The 20,608-nt window shown below is 42.6% G+C and overlaps 1 protein-coding gene across 1 annotated transcript; it reads left to right on the top strand.

Moving 5' to 3' along the window:
* The first annotated feature begins 1,459 nt into the window (after positions 1-1,459).
* Positions 1,460-19,909, top strand: LOC132330233 (uncharacterized). Its single transcript, XM_059852306.1, is given in 16 exon segments — positions 1,460-1,681; positions 5,345-5,674; positions 5,872-5,977; positions 7,038-7,176; positions 8,590-8,678; positions 9,316-9,427; positions 10,247-10,736; positions 11,445-11,588; positions 14,548-14,600; positions 15,103-15,541; positions 15,796-15,901; positions 17,060-17,195; positions 17,285-17,400; positions 17,884-18,022; positions 18,549-19,050; positions 19,347-19,909. Coding segments are annotated over 15 exon segments (3,015 nt in total). The 5' UTR covers positions 1,460-1,681; positions 5,345-5,363; the 3' UTR covers positions 19,480-19,909.
* Positions 19,910-20,608: the final 699 nt, after the last annotated feature.

Here is a 20,608-nt window from a genome sequence, read left to right as displayed (position 1 = left end):
TTAAGCTGAAGTGAAACTTCATCAAAATACTCATTGTTATATAAGATTAGCAATACCTTAAGGTGAAGATAGGAAAGAGTGCTGTCTAGTGCTATTTGGTGCAATTTATAGCTTGCACTATTTTTAGGAGGGGAGTTTTGCATCATACAGAGCATACTGAAATACAGCCAGTTCTCCAAAACATGATGGTCCCTTTATGATAATGAAGTGGTATTGCATTTTAAGTCTTCTGAGTTAGATCAAGTGGTTAGATCAAGTGGCATGGCTGCCACTCTTGAAGTCACATTTATGCCACAGATAAGAAAAATGTTTCATCCTTTAGTGGAATATATAACATTGGGATGGAACTGTGCTGTTTCTGGCTTGCAGTTACTGTTCAGACTTGCACTCATTTTGTATATTTAGGAAACAATTTTTTATCAGTCTGGAGCAACCATTGACTTTGTTTTGCGGGATCTTGTTTTCATTTTTAGTTTGGTAGACAGGGAATGCTATCATGCTCTCTTGCTTTTTCTGTAGAGACTTCTGCCTGGGTAATCACTGGGTAATCCCCAGTGAAATCATAGGTAGGTAAAGGCAGTCAGAGGAGTCTGAGCTTACTGAGCCTTGAGGTCCATGGGGGGAGGGATCCACCCTTGTGAAGTGTGAAAGACTGGGAAAGTCTCCCTTGCTCATAAGAATTTTGTTAAACAAAGTTTTCCCTACCCTGACTGGGACTATTTAGTGTGAGTATTTCACCTGTGTGTGTCGAGGGCTGTGCTGATGTGGCTGCACAGTAATACCTGGTGCATGCAGTGGTACTTGTCAGGACCAGCCCTAAGGCAGGGCAGGCTGGAACTGGAGCTGCAGCTGCCATCCAGCCACTCGGGCATTTCTGTGTGATCTCCTGCAGGGTGTTGTGAGATGGAACTTTGAAACCTGGGGAGAGTGGGTCAGTTTTGTACAACTCAGGTACAAATCAGTCCTTGCTGTCCACACTGTACACCTTTCCTGTAACTCCAGTGATACAGAGTTGTGCCAGAAAGAAACCAGTCACAAACACAAACAAACAAACAAACAAATGTGGTTGGTTACTGTTAAGGCTTACTGGTAGCATACAGACCCATGCACGTGTGCACTCTCCACCTACAGAATTAAGGAAGGGTTGTGTCTTGTGCAGCCCTTGCATAGCAGATTTAAGTGGAACTAGTGTAAAAAGTCTTCTGGAGAAGTTGCTGTCTTAGCAAGATCATGATCCTAAAGTGGTATTTAAGTTTGCTGGTGTCCTGTCCCTCATGTCATTTTTGTGCAGGAGCTGTGTGTCCTGCCTTGTCCCAGTGCAGGCAACAGTCGTTACAGCTGCTGAGCAGGCAGAAGCTGCAGAAGTTTTTCTTCCTCAAGATCACCCTTTCTAGGGAGATGAAGTTTTGGCAGGCTGTACAAGGAAAAGATTGGCACACTGAGGCAGTTCTGGAGGAAACCAGAGTGCAGGGGAGCCAAGGGAAATGAGGGAGACTAATTTAACAAAAGGACAGTAACTTTTCCAGGAAGGGCGAGAGGAAGAAATCAAAAGTGAAACTAATAGTGCCAAAAGGGGTGGACCTTCAAGCTGCTGATTGAGAGGAGAAGCCATTATCAGTCCGTCATAGCGCATATCACGGCACGGCGGCTCTTTCAGACTGCAACTGAAGTCTTGGTTCAGGTAAGACACAGAAGAAATTATGGAGGGAAAGAGATGCTGAGACTTGGAATGACATGGAGACAAACATTTTGGACCTGAAGGTGAAAGAGGACTTGTGGTGTTCCTCTGTGCTGTTCCCAGCCTTTGGATGATGGTGCAATTCCCGCCAGTGAAACAAGGTTTTCTGGTCTCTTACTAGGGTGTGCCTTTGGGAAGGAATTTATACGGCTCATTCTATCAATGGCTACGGTATAGTTTTGAGTTTGTAAAGATAGATAGGTTGAAATTCATGAATGACTGTTTCCATTGCAAAATTTTAACAAATTTCAGCACTCCTAACTCTCTTCATAATGCTGCTGTGAGGGTCTGCTGAGAGTCTGGTAGCCATACTGAGTGCTCTTTTATTTCCTGCTTCGTGGGCGATTCCAGCGACTTGCATGGGAGCCTTTTCATTGAAGGCTAAGTTCTTTACTTTAAAGAGAGTGAAGATGTAAGAAGTTAATTTTTGTTCAAATTCTCCTCTAAAAGAGGAAGTATATTACATAAATAATTTCAGAAGAATGTTCAGTTGTTGATTTCCCTGTATTTACTGAGTGCTGCTACTGAACTTTGTGCTAATAGCTGGCTTTTTTTTTTTAATTTAAAAAATATCTTCCTGTTAAAAATAAACGAGTGAGTTGGAGAGGGACTTCAGAGAAAGGGGGTAAGTCAAGACAGATCTCGTGACACAGCAGGGCCGTTAGACAGGGATATTTTAAATGAAAATATGTGGATTCAGCCATCTTCCACTGTTTTTAATTAGCATTTGTGTATGAAAGCAAAAGTGCTGAGCTGTGTTCTATGCTAGAAAGCACTAGGTATGCTGCTTAGTTGTTGCTGTAAAACAAGAGCAAAACCTGATTACTTCATGGCTTGTTTACCATTTTTTTCTCACAAGTTCTGTAATAATCAGTTCTCTGAAAACTGAAGTAGCTGAAGTAGGGATCTCCTGCTTTATTAGCATTTTATTCCATTGTAACATATCTCTTGGAAGTCATGTGGTAATACCATATCGTAAAAAAGGCAGACTTTTCCTGGACTTTTAGAGACTGGCTGTCTCACTTTCTTCAGAGTTGTTCTCCCACGTAAGTGATTTAAAATTACTACTATAATTAATATTATTTTTACTGGTATAAATTGTGCCTTTAAGTTAGCAAACTGGAGAAAAAGACAGTGGCACCTAAATATTGTTTTAGTTGTGCTCCCTGTAATTACAGACAGGCTTAAATGTAACATATAGGTGGCACATCTCTTCTAACTGCAATAACTTGATGGGTTTGAAACTTACAGCCTTTGAGAAATAAAATGAAAATTCTCTTCACAAGAAAGATTTGCTTCTATAAGCAATATCTCTTGTATCTTAAATGAAAGGCGTGATTTATGTGAGAAAGAAGATAACTTCATAACTACCTACCAAGAAAATACTATTCTTTCCTGTGTGGTTATAGAAATATAAAGTCAAGTAATCATTGAGGTTAAGCACATTCAGATACTACTGGTTTATATGGGCTGGAGGACATAGATTCTTGCCTGTTTAAAAGTTTGGTTTGAGTGGATTTAAAGAAAACAGTATTTTGGGGCAGAACACAAATTGTATTTGCTGTGTCACAACCTGTTTCACTGTTTATCAGTTTACTTGAAATGCAAAGGTTTAAGATTCAGTTATACATTTACTAGATTCACTTGTACATTCACTCTTGCTAACCCACACAACACTGACCAAGGACATGCCACAAAAAGCTCCTTTGCTGTTGAGTCCTTGGAGGAGAGCAGAATACAATTGTCTGCTAATTATTATTTCCAGTTAGTCAGCTGGGCTACCTGGGAGTACTGTTCCTGAAACACTTGCAGTAGCTGTAGGTAAAATGGATTGCAGTATTCCAGTAGTGCAGGAGTAGGAAATTCTCATTTGTCATTGTTGCCTTTTCTGTCTCCCACTGCCAGTGTCTATAAGACAAGAGTCCTGTTCTGAATGCATTTGTATAGTTTCTTTTCAGAGACTCCCAGGTGTCTGACACCTAGGGCAGAGAAAGTTAAGTGGCAGATGGGTCTCTCACTAGAAGGAAGAGGAGACAGGTCCTTTAAGTGCCAGCTATAGGCTGATTTGTCTCAAGCATTCTGAGCATTGCTACAGGAGAGGTGTGATCAGGGGAGAGGATCCTGAGGCAGTGGGGCAGCGCTGGGCTGAGCCAACTCCCTGCTCCACCCTGAGACTCGTGCTCCATCCCCCAGCCAGCTCACTTCTGGGGAAAGGCTGCCAGTGCACACGTGAACAAAACACACTAGTCTAACTTAGCTAATGGGCATGCACCAGGTTAACTCCAGCAGGACATGGACTGGGCAGATTGGGCACACTCCCCCTCCCCCTTTTATGCCCTCCCTGTTCTCTCTCCATCTCCAGACTATCCATGTGGCAGCATCAACACAGAATCTAAGGACCAGGGGATATTCTTTGCTTTCTTCTCTTTCTTGGCTTGCACAGCTATAATATTTTACCCCATATTCCATTTTGAATTTTGTTGTGGGAGGGAGGAGCTTGTGGAGATTTTTGTGGCTCGGGAGCCAGCACCTTTTGAGGAGGTTGTTTGTGGGAGTTGTTAAGTTGTGAAGTGTACTGTGCAAAATTAAGGGCTTGTTAGCCTCTCCTCTCATGGGAATGTATTGCATAAATTTAAGGGCAGGTTAGCCAATACCTTTTGAGTTTAAATATCGGGCTGGGCTGGTTGCTGCAGTTAAGAAGATGGTACAACCAAACAATTAGAGCTCCTGACACATGTCCAGTGTCTTTGTTCAGCTCAACAAGAGTTTATAACAGACACCAACATGCCCATGGGTCGTCATGTCAGTGGCGGCAGGTCCCTTCAGTGTCAGGGGGAGATAGCTGGAAGGCTTGGAATTTTCTAACTTCCTCTTGGGCTCAAAAGTTGAATCCATAAGCCAAGTTAATTATTTCTAAAGCTGATGGAGAAAGAGGAGTGAAACAGAGATAGTTTGATAAGAATTCTTCATGGGCCTTTGTCAAAGGGATGACATGATCTGTATTTGCTTTTAATATTACAAATTCATTGAGAGCTGGGAACTGAATTTTACTTGAGGCAGATAAACCAAAACAGGAAGAGGTGCTTTGGGAAGGCTGGCCAGAAGCAGTATGAAAAGAAAGAAGAAGCCAGATAGTTTAGAGTAGCTATACTCATGTGGACTCTTAGTCCTGTTATGGTGTAAAATTTGGCAGTCTCATTTATTACATAATCTATATTTCAGACTGGCAAGTGGCTATTTCTCACAAATGGTATCAAACTTCAAAAACCCCAAACCAGAAGAAAACCAGCAGCAGCCTGCCAGGATTTTACATCCTATACGTTGGTACTTCCCACTGTCTAGACACAACATAGAAAACAAGAACGATCTATGACTTTCTCTGCTAATGTCACTTAGTACAGAGGTTTCAATATCCTTTGTTAAGTCCAGAGAACTGAAGGAGCTAAGCATCAAAGCTACAATAGCAAGACAGCCTCTCTCTACTGAAATACTTCTGATTGCATGTATTTATTTTGGGCTATTGTACACGATGTGATTCCTCTTACATGAATCATGTTGTTGCACTAGTCTTGCCGACAAATGAAATCCACTGCTGCTTGTGTTTAGATCCAAATCCTGATGTGAAATGAGCACAGACTTCCGCAAACTGCTTTTTGAAGTTTCTGAGGCTTTGGTGACAGAGGAACTGTCAGCTCTTAAATTCCTTAGCCTGGACCATGTCCCCAGGAGGAAGCTGGAAGCCATCCATGAGCCCAAGGCCTTCTTTGAAGTGCTGCAGGAGAGAGACATGATCGGGGCAGGGAACCTGTTCTTCCTGAAGGAGCTGCTCTACCGGATCCATCGGATCGACCTCCTGACTGCCCACCTGGGCTCCAGCCGGGAGGAGATGGACAGGGAGCTGCAGCTCCCGGGCAGGGCACAGGTGTCAGCTTACAGGTAAACACGGGGAGTGCACAATGCAGCAGTTCAGTGTCAACTGTCTTTTCTGTCTGCACTGTTGTCTTACGAATATCCCAGCAGAACTGTTTATTACACATGAATTCCTGCTATTGTGAGTTTTACATTTTGCAGTTCAAATGTTTAATTGTGGTGTTTGCTTCTTTCTTGAAGGTCTCTCTATTGTTTTTTGTCAGGCAACTGCTGTATGGAATTGCAGAGGACTTGACTTCAGAAGATGTCAGAAGTGTGAAGTTCCTGCTCCAAAAACAACTACCAAAGAACAAGCTCCAGGAAAATGCTGTATGAAAAGTGGTCTTGAGAAGTTTTTTGCAAGGCTAGTTCAGAGTCCTCTAGTTCTTGTAAGAAGGGAGGAAAGAGAAAGCAGTCTGCTCTCATGAAAATCTGGTTTGAAAGAATTGTGATGTTAGCTAATAGCTGCTGTGTGAAAGAATGGATCCTTATTTTTTGCATTGTATCTTTGCCTTTTTTTCTCTCCTGATTCTATTTTCTCTCCACCAACCATCTCTGTAATCTTATCTTCTTACAAAATCCATCATGCTCTTCCTTTAATCTTTGCTTGGCATTTATAAGACAAATGTCTTTAAAAGAAATATGCTATACCTAAGAAAAATGATGTTCACTAAAGGAAAAACAATGTTTTGGAGGCAGAAAATCAAGTTCTAATGTGAGTTGAACCACAAATGTTTGTGTGTCAATGGGTAAATTTTCTTCTTTCTTATAATTTGGAGTAACAACATACTGTTAACTTTCTCCCAAAAGTATTAAGAGGTTGTGTGAGCTAGTTTAATATTTGTAATGAGCTGTGTTATAAAAATGCTTGGCATTATTAAGAAGCTTCCTTAAAAGTCCTATTTGTATTGTGGCACGTAGAGGAAAATTAGCAGATTTACCTCCAACTTGGTGGACAATTGAGCTTTAATAAACAAAATTAGTGTTGAACAGCTTTTCTGTGATAGAAAATGGAAAATGGCATACCTTAAAGGACTTAGCAGCACTTAATCAGAACACAAAGGCACAACAGGATGTTATGTTATCCTCATCAGTGCTTTGTACTGCTGAAACAAAGCAGGATAGCCTAGTTATAGGCAATTTCTAATAGTCCTGCTTTAACCTCAGTGATGATGGGTTTATTCAGTTGCACTGCATCTTGACCCTTTCTTTAATGAGTTTTGGAGGGAAAAGCAATAGGTCTTTAGCTGGTCTTTGGGAATGAGGATATTGTCTTCTGCCCTGTTGCAGAAGTCTCTGGGAATGAGGATGTTGTCTCCTGCCCTGTTTCAGAGCTGCCTGATACAAAGGTCACTGGATGAGTTTGGGTTATGTGTTTTTGTTCTACCAGTCAATGTTGCAGGTCTTTCTGGAAATGGAAAGAAATGGGATAATTAAAGAAGATAACTTGACGACGCTGAAAGATATGTTACAGAGATTTAGAGCTGACATAAAGAAAAAAATTGATGCCTATGAAGAGAAAAAAAGAGGTAAATTTATTTAAGCTGTTTAAGCAGTTTAAGAACAGATCTGGGGTCTTTTGTGGGTTTTATAGCTCCATCCTTGGCAGCTCAGAAGTCTGGTAAAAAGGAAGAGACCTTATGGTACCCTAGAGCAGGCAGAACAGCTCTGGAGAACTCTGATTTCTGAAGTTTTCTGCTACTTCATTATCCCATCATGGATTCTTGTATCTCTCCTTGAAGTATACTCTGTCCCTTGTAAAAGGCTTTCTTCTGCCTTCTCTTTGCCTTAAATGCAATTTTTCTGTTCAGCAGGTCACTGCAAGAAACAGGAAGTGACATCTGACTTAGGGAAACTTGTGCTGGGAGATTGTCAGCACTATCTCAGCCAGGCACTTTGCTCTCAGTCATAGGGAAGTCCCTGAAAACCACTTGGCTAAAGTGTTACAGAAAGTTTTCTGTAACCAGATGGGAAATTTCAAGGACTTCAGTATATCCTGGCTGTTGCAGCTGAGGTGGTGCTTTCTGGCACCACAGCTGGGTGTGACTTTGGGAAACAGGATGTTTCAGTCAATAGCAACTTCCTTCTGAAGGACTCAGGTCGTGAGTTTCCTCAGATACATTTAAACAGTCCATGCAGTACCCTGCAGAGCTACCCAGCAGTTCTCCCTGCATGTCTTTGTGCTGCTGTCCTCTGCTGGTGTCTCTAAAAAGAGCAGAAGATAATTGCCAAGGTAGTCTATTGCCAAGCAAGTCCTATGTTGGGGAATGGCTTTCTAGTAGCATTGTAATTATTTTGTCCTCTTGATAAGTAGAAAAAAAAGCATGTTGTGTAGAGCCTTGACAATTAAATTTCATTTAAAGACGTTTTTGTAACTTGTAAAATGAGTACTGTGATTTTGTTTCCTTGGTTAGAGTCATGGATTTGATGATTTCTTTACTTTTTCCAGAAAGTTGTATTCAAAGAAGTGCTCTGAGGAGATCTTTCATTATGCTGGTATTTTGCATCCTTTCATCCACTCACACAGTAAAGTTCTCTGGAGAAGGGACAGTAGCCTCAGACGTAAATGGACCAGCATTTTGTACTATTGTACAAAAATGGGTCTCCTCTTTCACTTGTATATCCCACAGTTGAGAGGCTGGTGAATGGCTTGCCTGGGATGACTACTCACATTTAACCTTTTATTATCTGTATCTTGCTACCAGTAAAAGAGTAGAGGAGCAGAGAAGCAGTGGAGCACAGCCCTGCATGGCTTCTATAACAACCAGCAGTCTGTGAAACTAGAGCCAAGCTTGGCCCAGCTCTACAAAATGCTGGTGCCTCACTAGTGTGAAAACCCCCTGCACCTCACTCCTTGTTCTGGCTTTTTGAGTGTTGAAATATGCACAGTGGAAGATTTAGCCTTGTAGTTTTAAAATGTTTGTTTATCTTCTCCTTTTTAGAAAATTATTCCAGGGAAGAAGTCCGCTATCCTGTGTCTGTGTCTGTGTATCCAGAGGAAAAAGGAGCAGAGGGGGGGGCAGCAAAACTGGTGAGAAATACCTCAAGAGTGCCTTTAAAGTATTTATCCATCTCCTGGGAGAGGGAACATAAATTCATAACAATAAGCAGGTGGAACAGCCAAGATGGAGGGGTAGGCCTTGGAACAATTCCTATTTTCCAAACAAGACCAAGCCTTCTTTGTGGGGACCTGATTGTCAGCAACCTTTTAAACAAGATATGAACAAATATTTGAGTAAAGAAACCAATCTTAATGATAATGGAGACTGGGACAATAAAGTCCTGGCCAGGATACTCCTGAACAGATGTGAAGGGAGTAGCAGAACCCCCTACCTCACTGGAATTGCACAAGGACCCTCAGAGGAAATGGTGGGGTGCAGCAACTTTTCCTATGCATATGCAAATTTGGGTTTCTGGATCCTCTATCCCATGTCAAAATCATATCCTGACCAAAGAGAGAGAGGAGAAGGGGTTCAGGGAGACAGTGCAGATTTCTCTCCTCTGTAGCTAAATTGTATCCTTAGGTTTTTCCTTTCTTCTTATCCTTTGTGATTTTCTTTTGTGCTCAGATAATGATGGACCAGCAATCTGTATATAGTGTACTTCTCTTTTGAATGCTTGGCTCTGCTTTCCTACCTGTTTTTTTGTTTGTTTGTTTGTTTCTGCAGCATAGGAAAATATATAAGATGAAAAATAACCCCCATGGTTACTGCTTAATTCTTAACAACCACATTTTTAAAAATCCATGTTACAATAGAGAGGGAACATTGCAAGATGGAGGTAAGTACTTTTTAAATCCAGTTACTGGTTTGGGGTTTTTCCTTTGATAATTCTTGAAAACAAGAAGATTAGAATCTTTGCTGTGAAGAAGAATCATGTCCATGGTATTCCATGGTACTCCCTGGCTCCCAGAGACAGTCACGGTACCAACTGGAAATATGTCACTTCCAACATTTAGCTGATGGCTTAAAGAAGGATCTGCTTTTTGTTCTAGGAAAAAGGTATTGTCTTAATTGGTTGTATGTATAACCAGAGAAAAAGTGATTATTATTCCACCTTTCCAATTCTTGATTGTTTTCAGTTCTTAGCTGAGAAAAATATTTTAAGTCCTCAAATTCTTGTCAATGCTCAAATAAATGCTCTGATTCCCTTCTTGCTGCATCAACCATTGGCACAGAATGAGGGACCTACTTCATTTAAGAGTGGCAGAATTTGTCATTCTAAAGAGGTGGCACTTCTTTAACTTGCCAAGTGTTGTTCTTAGGCATCTGAGACTACTGTGCAATGCATAGTTAAAGCTTGGGTTAACACAGTAAACTTCACTAATTTGTACCAATGCAACACAGAATCTAAAACCTGTTTTTGTGTTAGACAGCATGCTATTTAACTCAGTTGTGTTTTAAAAAAAATAAAATAAGGCAAATTAGGCATTTGGGTTTTCCTAATAGGATTTGACAGGCTAAGAGCCAGTCAGGTGATTTTACTGGTGGGATCTGAACACTTCTGCTAGTATCTGATATACTACACAGACACTGCTGTTTCAGCATCTTCCTTGTCACTGTGTATGTTTAACAAGTTCCTTCTGATTTTTTCCCCCAGAGGCTGTGAAGAGGGTCTTTAAGTGGCTCCAGTTTGAGACAGTTGAGTACATGGATCTAGAAGGAAAAAAACTACGTGACACAGTTAAAGAATACAGCAAGAAAGATCATAGAAATATGGACTGTTTTGTTTGCTTCATTTTCTCCCATGGTGAAAAAGACAAAATAAAAGGTGTTGATGATGAGTGTGTAAATATTGACGATTTAGTCTCCTACTTCACTGGAACTAATTGTCCTTCTCTTGCTGGCAAACCCAAGGTGTTTATTATCCAGGCTTGCCAAGGCTCTGGACATCATCCATCTGTTGCAGTAGAAGCAGACTCTTCTGGACCTCTTGAGGTGGATGCTAGTCCTTTGACTTCCATTCCTGATAAGGCTGATATTCTGATTGGCATGGCTACAGTGGAGGACTACGAGTGCTACCGCAGTCCTAAGACTGGCAGTGTTTACATTCAATCCCTCTGTGAGAAGATGGAGTTGCTTTGCCCACTGTAAGTACTAGTTCTAATTCTTGTACATTTAGAGTATTGCAGATGTGCATACTTAAGCATGTTATGCTGAAACACAGTGATTGGCATTTGTGCAATTAATGCTTTTGCCATTCAGGAGAGTGGAGAACAGTATTTATTTTGAAATTGGGCACTGTTAGTCTTCAACAGATAAGCCAAAGTGACAAAACCAGGGTTGTAATGCTGCAATGTTGCACACAAACAAGTGTGTGTACGTGCACTTTTTAACATTTTTTGGCTGATAATTTTTTTTCTTCAGATACCTGGCTAGAGGTGAATTTGTTGAGTGATTACACAGACAAAACCCTCCAGTACTGTGCAGCCATAATTTTCATTGTTGCCTCCCACCCGTCCCTTCATAAACTTCATTTAGAAAATAGAATTTCCCTTCAGATATCATTTTCTCATGGCATCCAGAAGAAGAGATGGAGAATGTATAGGTTTGTTTCATCTTGGCGACCTCTTCTGGTTGTAACCAGAGCAATGCTACATGGAGGTTGCTTTTATTTCCCCCAAACACACTGAATTCTGTGGTTGTTCAGTGGAATGTGCAATTTCAGTGGCAATAGGGTAAGGAAGATGCCAGCCTTCCCTGGGATACCACTTTATTGGGGCAAACACACATCAACTTCTTGGCTGAGCTGCAAGTACCATGTGCTTCAGTGTAACTTCTCTTCATTTTTGTTCAAGGCGCATGGATCTCACAGCCATCCTGACAGAAGTGAACAATGAAGTGGCAAGAAGAGACTTAGAAGGATTTAAGCAAATGCCAAAGATAACATCAACACTACTGAAGCACTTGATCTTTGAAGTTCCACAATGAAAAGCAGACAAGTAAGAATACACTCGGTTAGGAATGACATCTGGGCTTTGACAGGGAAGAGAATTTACATGAGAAGTTATCTGGATCTATGTAGTAGCCCTAGCCCTTTAAGGAGGCATAGGACCTAAATTTTCCAACTTCCATATTGAATCAGTCTTCCAATACCTGGATCTGTAACGGTCAGGTAAGGACGTGGAAAACTACAAATCATCAAGCTTTCTGTCCTGCAGAAGCAATTGAGTATGTTCAATCTGGGTTTCAAGTGAGAAAGGACTTTCAAGCAGTACTGTAAAAGTTATTGGAAAATCTGCAAAAAAATAACAGCTTCAGAAAGCCGGATGTATTCCCAAGCAGCATGTGTAAGGTTGTAACTGCCTTATCCAGAGGTGAATCATTGTCTGTCTTTGGAAGCTATAAATGTTCATGGAAAATAACATCCTGCTCCAGAAGGACCAAAATCCCATAATTATGTCAGTTTGGTTCTTTTCTTCTAAATATTTGGTTTGGTTTTGTCAATCATCTGCTTGGATAAGCAGCCCACCTGTGTAAGTTTTTCAATAATAAAGGTTCTCCCTTTGATATTTCTCAGAGCTCTCAGGGCATGGTGTGTCCTTGAATGAATGTCGAATAGTGGAAAGAGGTTCTGTCTTGAATGAATGTGAAATACTGGAAAGAAGTTCTGTAATCCTGTTTCTGTTAGAATAAATTCTCTTGGTTTTTATATCACCTCAGTTTGTGGTGAGTTCCTCTCTTGGATGAGCTTTCTGAGGAACAGTCAGCATGACAAACACTTTTACCCCACAGAAGTGATTTTGTTCTTGTTGGAGTGTTTGTTGGCAGCCACCCTAAGGGGCAGCAGCTGGAGAGAAGGTAGCAAAGAATAAGTTCAGGACTGTCATGATAATGGCAGCTGATGCCAGTAGGACCATTCAGTAAATGCTTCCTCTGGGAGAAACTTGCTGGAAGGTGGCAGCTGCTCCAGAAGTGAAGTTGTACATCTACAGCATTTCTGTTTCTCATATTTCTGTGTCAGAGTTCAATACACTCAGACCAAGTTCTTTCAGCTACTCTACATGAGATGGAATTGGATATCAAATTTAATTATTTGGTATCTTTGGGGATCCACAGGATTTTGACTTGGTAGGGTAAGACAGCTACATAGGTGTGCTGTCGTGACCCTGGACATTCCCAGTCATGCTGGAACGTGGGTGGAAGCCAGCTCAAGCCCACTGCTCTTTTCAAAGTTTAAATATTTTAACAGTTGTCCAGGTTTTATACTTTTATGTTGGGTTGGGGTGAGCCACTTATCCACACTCTCCATGGTGGTCTGGCTTGCTCAAGGAGACAGAATTCCTTGTTAATTGTCTTGGGGTACCTGATGATTCACAGGTGCAAATGTCTCCTCTAAAACTAAGGTCACTCTCCAATCCTGATGGTGAGGTAAATTGGTCTTTCTTTATTATCTGTTCTTTCCTGAGATGGTGTGGGTTTTTTGTCCTTCTCCTCTGAGCTGTCCTACACTGGAAGGGGGGTGGGGGGGTGAGGCTATAGAGGGTCCTGATCAGTCACACCCTGTGATTTAAATTAATTTAATTGATTTGGTATTTTGTTCTGCCTATTAAAATCCAGCTACCGCCATAGTATACCATTATTACTTGTGGATGAAGACCTACTAGGAGGAAGAGAAAGCACCATCAAAATCCTTTAAAGAACCACAGAACAGCCATACTGCGAATTTGTATGTAGGTCATGCAGCAACCAGGCAAGGAGAAAACACACTTTGAGTTTTGCAGTCCTCAGCAAAGTGTGGCTGGTGGGTTTTTGCAAGGATTTGTGTCCCTCCCAGAGAGCTGAGTGGTAAGAAGGAAGTTCTGCAATTTCCTGACTGTTTTTTCTCTCTAGTACAAGCTAGACAACAGTGAGGGGCAATTACTTTTTCTCTGTGAAGGCCCTCAGCTTTGTTTTTTACTTTGCCTTTTCTTTCCTACCAGCTCATGGCTGGGAGGCCAAATCCAGTCAAAAGCCTGGCACTTAATTCTATTTTGTTTTCAGGCAGCAGAAGTACTGCCACCAGAAAGTGGGGCCAGAAGTCCAGTAGGAAAGAAAAGCTGGTGAGCTGAAGTCCTGAAGACTTAAACTGAAAGCAGGCAAGATCAGAGTGGTGCTATTTGAGAAGGAAAACACTTATAAGATTTGGGGAGGACTATTAGCTAAAGAAGAAATAATGCTGTCCAGGGGCATGAGTCCCTGCCCAGTCATTCACATTTTGCTACTTATTCTTTCAGTTTAACAGCAGTGTTGAGTGTTCAGCCTTTTTATTCTGACCCCTCAAAAACGTGGGCACATTCTGTCAGAAATTATTCAAATCTGCCTCTTTTCAACTAGAGATATTTCAAATTATGAACAGAGAATGGCATGTTTAATCTTCAATGACTTCTTTGCAATGTGCTTAGAAATATAAGTGAGATCTTTGGGAATTCATTCATTCTATGTGTCCTTTCTGTAAGTGTGCCTTTGCTTGTCACTCTGTTCTGTTATTGACAGCCACTGGAACTCCCCAGACCACAAACATGGCTGGCTCTCATGGATGCCAGCCATACATGGAATGTTATCCTGGACACATCTCCTGAGCTTGGCCTAAGTCTTCTATGTTAGTTTTATATGTGTAGCCACTTTGTGTTTAGGTCTGATTTGTCCAGATATGTGAGTGCAAAGATGGATCCATATGTCCTTAGCACAAGATAGGAAGATCTTGTTCTAACATGTCTTGAGGAGAGGTCAGCTTATGGTCTGTTGAAAAGTGCCTTGCTTTTTTGGGTTCCTTCCACCTCTGACCCAACTTGCCATGCATATAGTAACCAAATATCTTGCATAGAGGTTTGAACATTGATAAGGCACTTCTAGGATAACAATGTACAGATTTTTGTTTAATATATTGTTAAAGTGTTTTTTACTGGATTTTTGGCAAAGGGATGCTGGTTTCAAATCAGTGCTTAGCAAGAACATTGGTTCTTTATTGGACGGTATGGATGTGCCGAGGGTTGCTCTCTGGCTCAAAGTGAGCATTAAGTGAGTTTCCAAAAGGATGGAATTCCAGACGGTAAAATCTCTCCCCTCCTGTTGTGAAATACCATCTATCCCTAGTGCTGCACCAGAAGGTGAAGCAGCATCCCAGGGCCCTCCAGCACGGCTCAGTGCCTGCTCCTGTTATAGAAGTGTCCTGAGCAGATGTGACACGGGTGGGAAGGGAGCTCTTTTCCAGGGCCGGTGGCTGCTCGGGGCCGAACGCCCGCAGGGAGCGTGCTGCCTTTTCTGACAGCAGCCCAGAAGGCTCGCAAGGAGGAAGGCCAATCAGTGTTGTTATAAAAGCTTCCTTCTCCTTGTATTAAAATCGCAGTGGTTTGGCCTGGGAACCAGCGAGAGGCGACAGCAGGAAAAGCCCGGGCAGAGGGACACCTTTACATCCGCACTGGCCGGTTCGGTTGGCTCAAGAACGGGTTCAAGAACAGGCAGAATTGTGAACAGACATGGCCCAGGACAGGCCGTTCCCCCAGGAACTGTGGGGTGTTTCGCTCCGGAAGTTTAAATCCAGAGGGAAGCACCGCCCCGCGTCGGGTCGGGCTCCGCCCTCCGTCTTGCGCGGTTGCGAGGCGGCCATGGAGCTGCCCCGGGGGCTGCTGCTGGCCGTCAGCGACGAGCTGGACGGGGCCGAGCTGGCGGCGCTGAAGTTCCTCTGCCGGGATCACGTTCCTTGGAGGAGGCTGGAAGCCGTCCGGACCCCTCACGACTTGTTCGAAGCGCTGCAGGAGAAGGCCATGCTGGAGCCGGGGAACCTGGCCTTTCTCAGGGAGCTGCTCTACCTCATCGGGCGGATCGACCTGCTGGTTGCCCACCTGGGCTCCAGCCGGGAGCAGGTGGAGAAGGAGCTGCGGGCGCCGGGCGGGGCGCGGGTGCCGCCCTTCAGGTGGGTGAGGGCGCCGGGCTGGGCTGGCTCGGCTGCCCGCCTCGTTCTGTCCGCGACAGCCGTCACCTCCGCTCAGCACCGGCTGAAGGGTTTGGCTTCAGGCGCTCCTGGGCCTTGTGTTCTCCATCTCAAACGGGAAAAAAAAAGGGGAATATGTTCTGGGGGAACAGTAGGCTAGAGGAGTGGTGCCGTAGTACGGAGTTAAGTTGTGCTTGGAAACACGACGAAAGAACGCCCTCCACTTCTTTTTCTAGATACTTGCTCTTTCAGCTGTATGAACATGTCACCGAACGTGAGCTGATGGATTTCAAGTTACTTTTGGGCAATGAATTGCCAGAAAGCAAGCGAACCCGTGAGACTGTAAGTATCTCTGTAATACTTTTTAAAAATTATTACTATAATCCATAGAGGCAGTTGGGTTGCTTATGGGGGAATGAGCTTCACTCTTCTTTATGGTGTCATTCTTAAGATGAAAACACCACAAGGGGCACCCCTGGGTGGACGTGGGACTTGTTTGTGCTGGTGTCAGGCACAGCTTTTGCAGCAGTGTCACCACCAGCTGTGCCAGGAGTGCCAGGCACAGAGGCCATCACATCCAAGCATCACTGGGAACTCAGGGCACTCAGTGGCCTTAATAAACAAAAAACTGGTAAGCATATTTACTTATCTTGCCCAACAGCCTTTTTTTTTTTTTTTTTCTCAGTCATTAACAAATATAGAAAGTGATCCACTGTGGATATTATTTTATAATTTTTTTTAATGCAGAAAATACAGATCTAAGCAGCAGATTCTTCTCAAGGCTAACTTGAATGAGTTGAACTTACAAGTAGCCTTGCAGGAGATCCAGTGCTTTTATGCTGTCCCAGCCTGCAGTTCTGATTCCTTGGTACTTTGTTCTGTCTAATAAAAGTTGTGAGGATTTTTCTTCTTTTCTTAGAGGGGAGACTGAGAGCTGTTCTAGTACATTATTGGGGTGACTACTGTGCTGTGCCACTCACTGATGAGTTTCTGTCCCTTGGGTCCCCTTTTGCTTCAGAGCAATCTCTACACCATCATGAGAGGTGTAGAGATTGCTCTGAAGCAAAAGGGGACTCAAGGGACAGAAAAACCTTTTTGCCAGTGCTTAAGATGGTCACTGCAGTGATTCTTCTGTTTCAGTTGAGTGCACAATAGCCACTGAAAGTTCAATGAAAGCAATCATTAAAAATATTGCTACATGTATGGCCACCGTTAGATGCCCTGGGTTAGATCTTCATTAGGTTGTGGCACCTCTGAGCTACAGAAAGGAAATGAGTATGTTTTGAGAAGATGTTGGTACTTAACAGTACTAGTAGGTTTTGTTGAACTAGGATTAACTGGCTCAGCTGAGGTCTCACCTGAACTCCCAGTCAGCTGGATTGACTCTGTGGGTCACATGTGCTGTCACTACATTAAAGCTTTAGGTGCACATGCTGCAGCTTCACTCCCAGTGGCAGCATGGAGGTGCCCTAAGAGCAAACTGCCTTTCTGATTTCCCAGACAATGCTTGACATTCTCACTGTGATGGAGAAGAGGGGCCTTCTGGGGAAAGACAACCTAAGTATGCTGAAGAGTCTCTGTGAAAAAATTAACACCAGCGTGTGGAACACAATTGAAGATGGATTAAAGCTGTTCGGTAAAACAGAACAAACCAGCCTCTTCCCCATAGTTATTCTTGAAGTGATGTATAGGTACTGTACAGCACTGATTGTGAATGCTTTGCAGGCCAAGAAGAGATGCTCATCACAGAGGAACAGAGGGGCAGCACAGGATGCCCTGAGGGACATCTGGTGTCATCTGTAGCACCTGGTCCTCCTGGCAGTTTTAATGACTCTTCCCAGGTAAGTTAGTTTATTTCTTAGAAACATCATATTTTTGTCTTAGAAGAACTCACCCCTCCAGGGAAGTGAACAATTGTTTTAAGACCAACTGCTAAAAGCACTGTCTAGGAAAAAAAAAGCACAACTCTGCATCCTTTATTCCGAAGCTGTGTCACAGGCTGCAGTGTTGTACTTCAGAAACATCTGCAAGGGTAGCAAGGTAGGCTGAGTTTATGATACTAGGAATTAGGCAGTTGGCAGCTAGCTTAGCACCAAGATATGAGTGAACAAAGCACCTTGCGTGGGCTGAGCCTGACTTTGGTTGTCCTGCACAGACTGGCAAAGGCAGTGGGGCAGGGCACTGCCAGGCCCTGGGAGCAAAGCTGTTGAGGGAGCTGCCTGGAGAGGAAGCCAGCTGGCTCTGGACCCTGCTCTGCCACTCACAACAGCTAAGGAGCACTTGGAGGAGAGTGTAGGAGTTTCACCAGGAGTCTTTCTTTTCAGCTGCTTGAAGCTTACAAAATGACCAGCCGACCCCGTGGAGTGTGCCTGATCCTGAATAATTACGATTTTTCAAAAGCTAGGAAACTAGTGCCAGAACACAAACGCATAACGGATCGGCATGGGACAGACGTGGATGCAGGTACAGTGAATGTTAAAGATGAGTTTGCCAGTCTTTAAAAATAGAAATCTTGTTTCTCTTTTCAAAGGTCTGAATTTCAGTCTTCCCTTTCTAGGATTATTTTTGTTGTAGTTGCTCAGTTGGCTCTGTTTACTGTGCTGACAAGTCCTAATCAACTCATCAAATTTTTAGTGCCTGACACTGAACAATTCACTTGAATTTTGCAGTTTTAGTGAGGTGATTGAAACCTTAAGCAGCACCCTGAGCATGGACTTTACAAGCTACGCTGGCTTTGCATCAGCCTTATGCATACTAATTCTAAAATATGCAGAAATATGCAAGAAAATTGTTTAATGACAGTTAAGGGAACACAGTAGATATATGATTAGTGATTAGACTACTAGAATATTTTCAGACCAGGAATGTAGCTACATGGATGTAGTCATGTAGCAGATGACCAATTAAATCTAGAAATGCAATCTGCAGTTGCAGAGTCCAACTTTCATATAATGAAATGTCTCAAATTTCCCTTCTCTTTGCTTTCCAGCGGCTCTGAGGAATGTCTTTAGCAAGCTTCATTTTAGAGTAGAAGAACGTAAAGATCTCACTGCAGAAGAAATCCGTAAGACTGTGAACATCTTCCGGAGTGAAGACCATGAGGACAAGGACTGTTTTGTTTGCTGTATCCTGTCTCATGGGAAAAAAGGCATTGTATATGGTGTTGATGGGCAGGAAGTACCTATCAGGGAACTGACCACTTCTTTCACTGCACAGAATTGCAATTCACTTGCTGGAAAACCAAAAGTTTTTTTTATTCAGGCCTGCCAAGGTGATGCTTTCCATCAAGGTGTGACCATCGAAACAGATTCTGGAGAGCAAGATTCTTCTGTGGAGCAAGATGCAAGGTTTCAGTTTGACTGCATCCCTGCAGAGGCAGACTTCCTCCTGGGCATGGCCACCCTGCAGGATTACGTCTCCTTCAGAAATCGCAGCAAGGGTACCTGGTACATACAGGCACTGTGCCAGCGCTTGGAGTACAGCTGTCCTCGGTACCTATGTTTCCATAAGCTTATTTTTGGCAACACCTGAATTTTCCTTCTGCATGACAAGAATTTGATTTAGATGCAGAGGTAGACAATATGCAGTGGGAATACTGTTTTCACTCAGAGTGAAAACAGTGATGTAGGACACAGCAGCACCATGCAAACTGTTCAAAGCAACTTAGGGAAGTGCTCTGAAACCTATTAAAAACAGGAGCCATTAGCACTGGTGTATATCAAGATAGCAAAAATGTTATTTTGCTGATGTTAACTGCCTAACACAAACTGTACTTGTTTCTTTGCAGAGGGGAAGATGTTCTCACCATCCTGACAGCAGTAAATCAAGAAGTGAGCAGAAAAACTTGTCTCTGGGGCATAAAGCAGATGCCACAGCCCAGTTTCACACTGAGGAAGAGGCTCATCTTTCCGGTCAACTGAATGGGAGGCAACTGCATGCCAGAGAGAGCTGCTGCAGCCTGGAATTGGCTGGTTTCAGAATTCCATCAAACACAACAGACTTGCAGTGCCTGCTCTTAGCACAAGGGCAGATATTTTTAATTTAAAGTACAACTAAGGAGAAAAAGCCTTAAGAAATTTGTATTATTACATTCATTTGTATTAACACTTTATACTAAAGAGCATCTCTGAGCTGGTCTCTGATTTATTTAGCTGATCTCTCTCAGTGGTTTGCTGGCAAAAATCTACTTGGTGTCTTCTTATCATTTGTACCACATTGCAATTGCTTTCATTAGGTATTTACAAGGCAACTTTTAGAAGACAACCATTATAAAGCTTTGTGTACTTTATGCCTAACCTTTGCAAAATAAAGGGAGGAGTGCTATAAATTTTATAGGATATAATCAGCTCACATCGGTGTGTTTTGTTACTTGTCTCCATGACTTAGTATCATTCATTCTTAGTGGCTCGATACACTTCAAGATCAAGTTAAGCATTTGGTACCTGGCATCCTCAGCAGGATCTGTCTGTAACCTGGATTTCAGTATATCCTCTACGTAGTCTCAACAGTGAAAATCAGTTGCTCTGGTACAGCTTCATGGTTGAAGATGTCCAGTTACCCTATGTTCACTTACCTTTGAGTATTAGTTCTAAGCACAGAAAAAGTCACTGGGTAAGTACCCAGCATGCACAGAACGGCTTCAATGTCTACTCCCATTTGTCACATATAGATAGGGCTCACATAACATCAGCTACTGAGATGAAAAAACAGCCATGGTGGTGTTAGCCAACAGTGCAGTGCTAACATTGTAATGCTAGAGGAACACAGTAGCTGCTATAAAAGAGGGAAGGAAAAAACCCCAAAGCACCACCCATGCACAAAACCCGCCGAGGTACCAAAAAATATGAACAGATTAATTTAGTGAGGCTCAACACTTAAGTACTGTCTATATCAATTTACTGGCTTCTAAAGCCACCTTTTCTGCAGATACCAACTCACTTCACTAAGCTTGTGTACAGAATAATAAACCCTATAAATTTTAGCCACAAAAAAGGCCTGATTTTAGCTTTGTTATAGACCACTGTAGTCGAGAAGATGACATCTGGAACA

The sequence above is a fragment of the Haemorhous mexicanus genome, chromosome 8 (assembly GCF_027477595.1).
Source record: "Haemorhous mexicanus isolate bHaeMex1 chromosome 8, bHaeMex1.pri, whole genome shotgun sequence".
In the NCBI taxonomy this organism is placed as follows: Eukaryota; Metazoa; Chordata; class Aves; order Passeriformes; family Fringillidae; genus Haemorhous; species Haemorhous mexicanus.
Note: the sequence above shows the minus strand (reverse complement) of the source record. Positions and strands in the feature narration are given on the sequence as shown.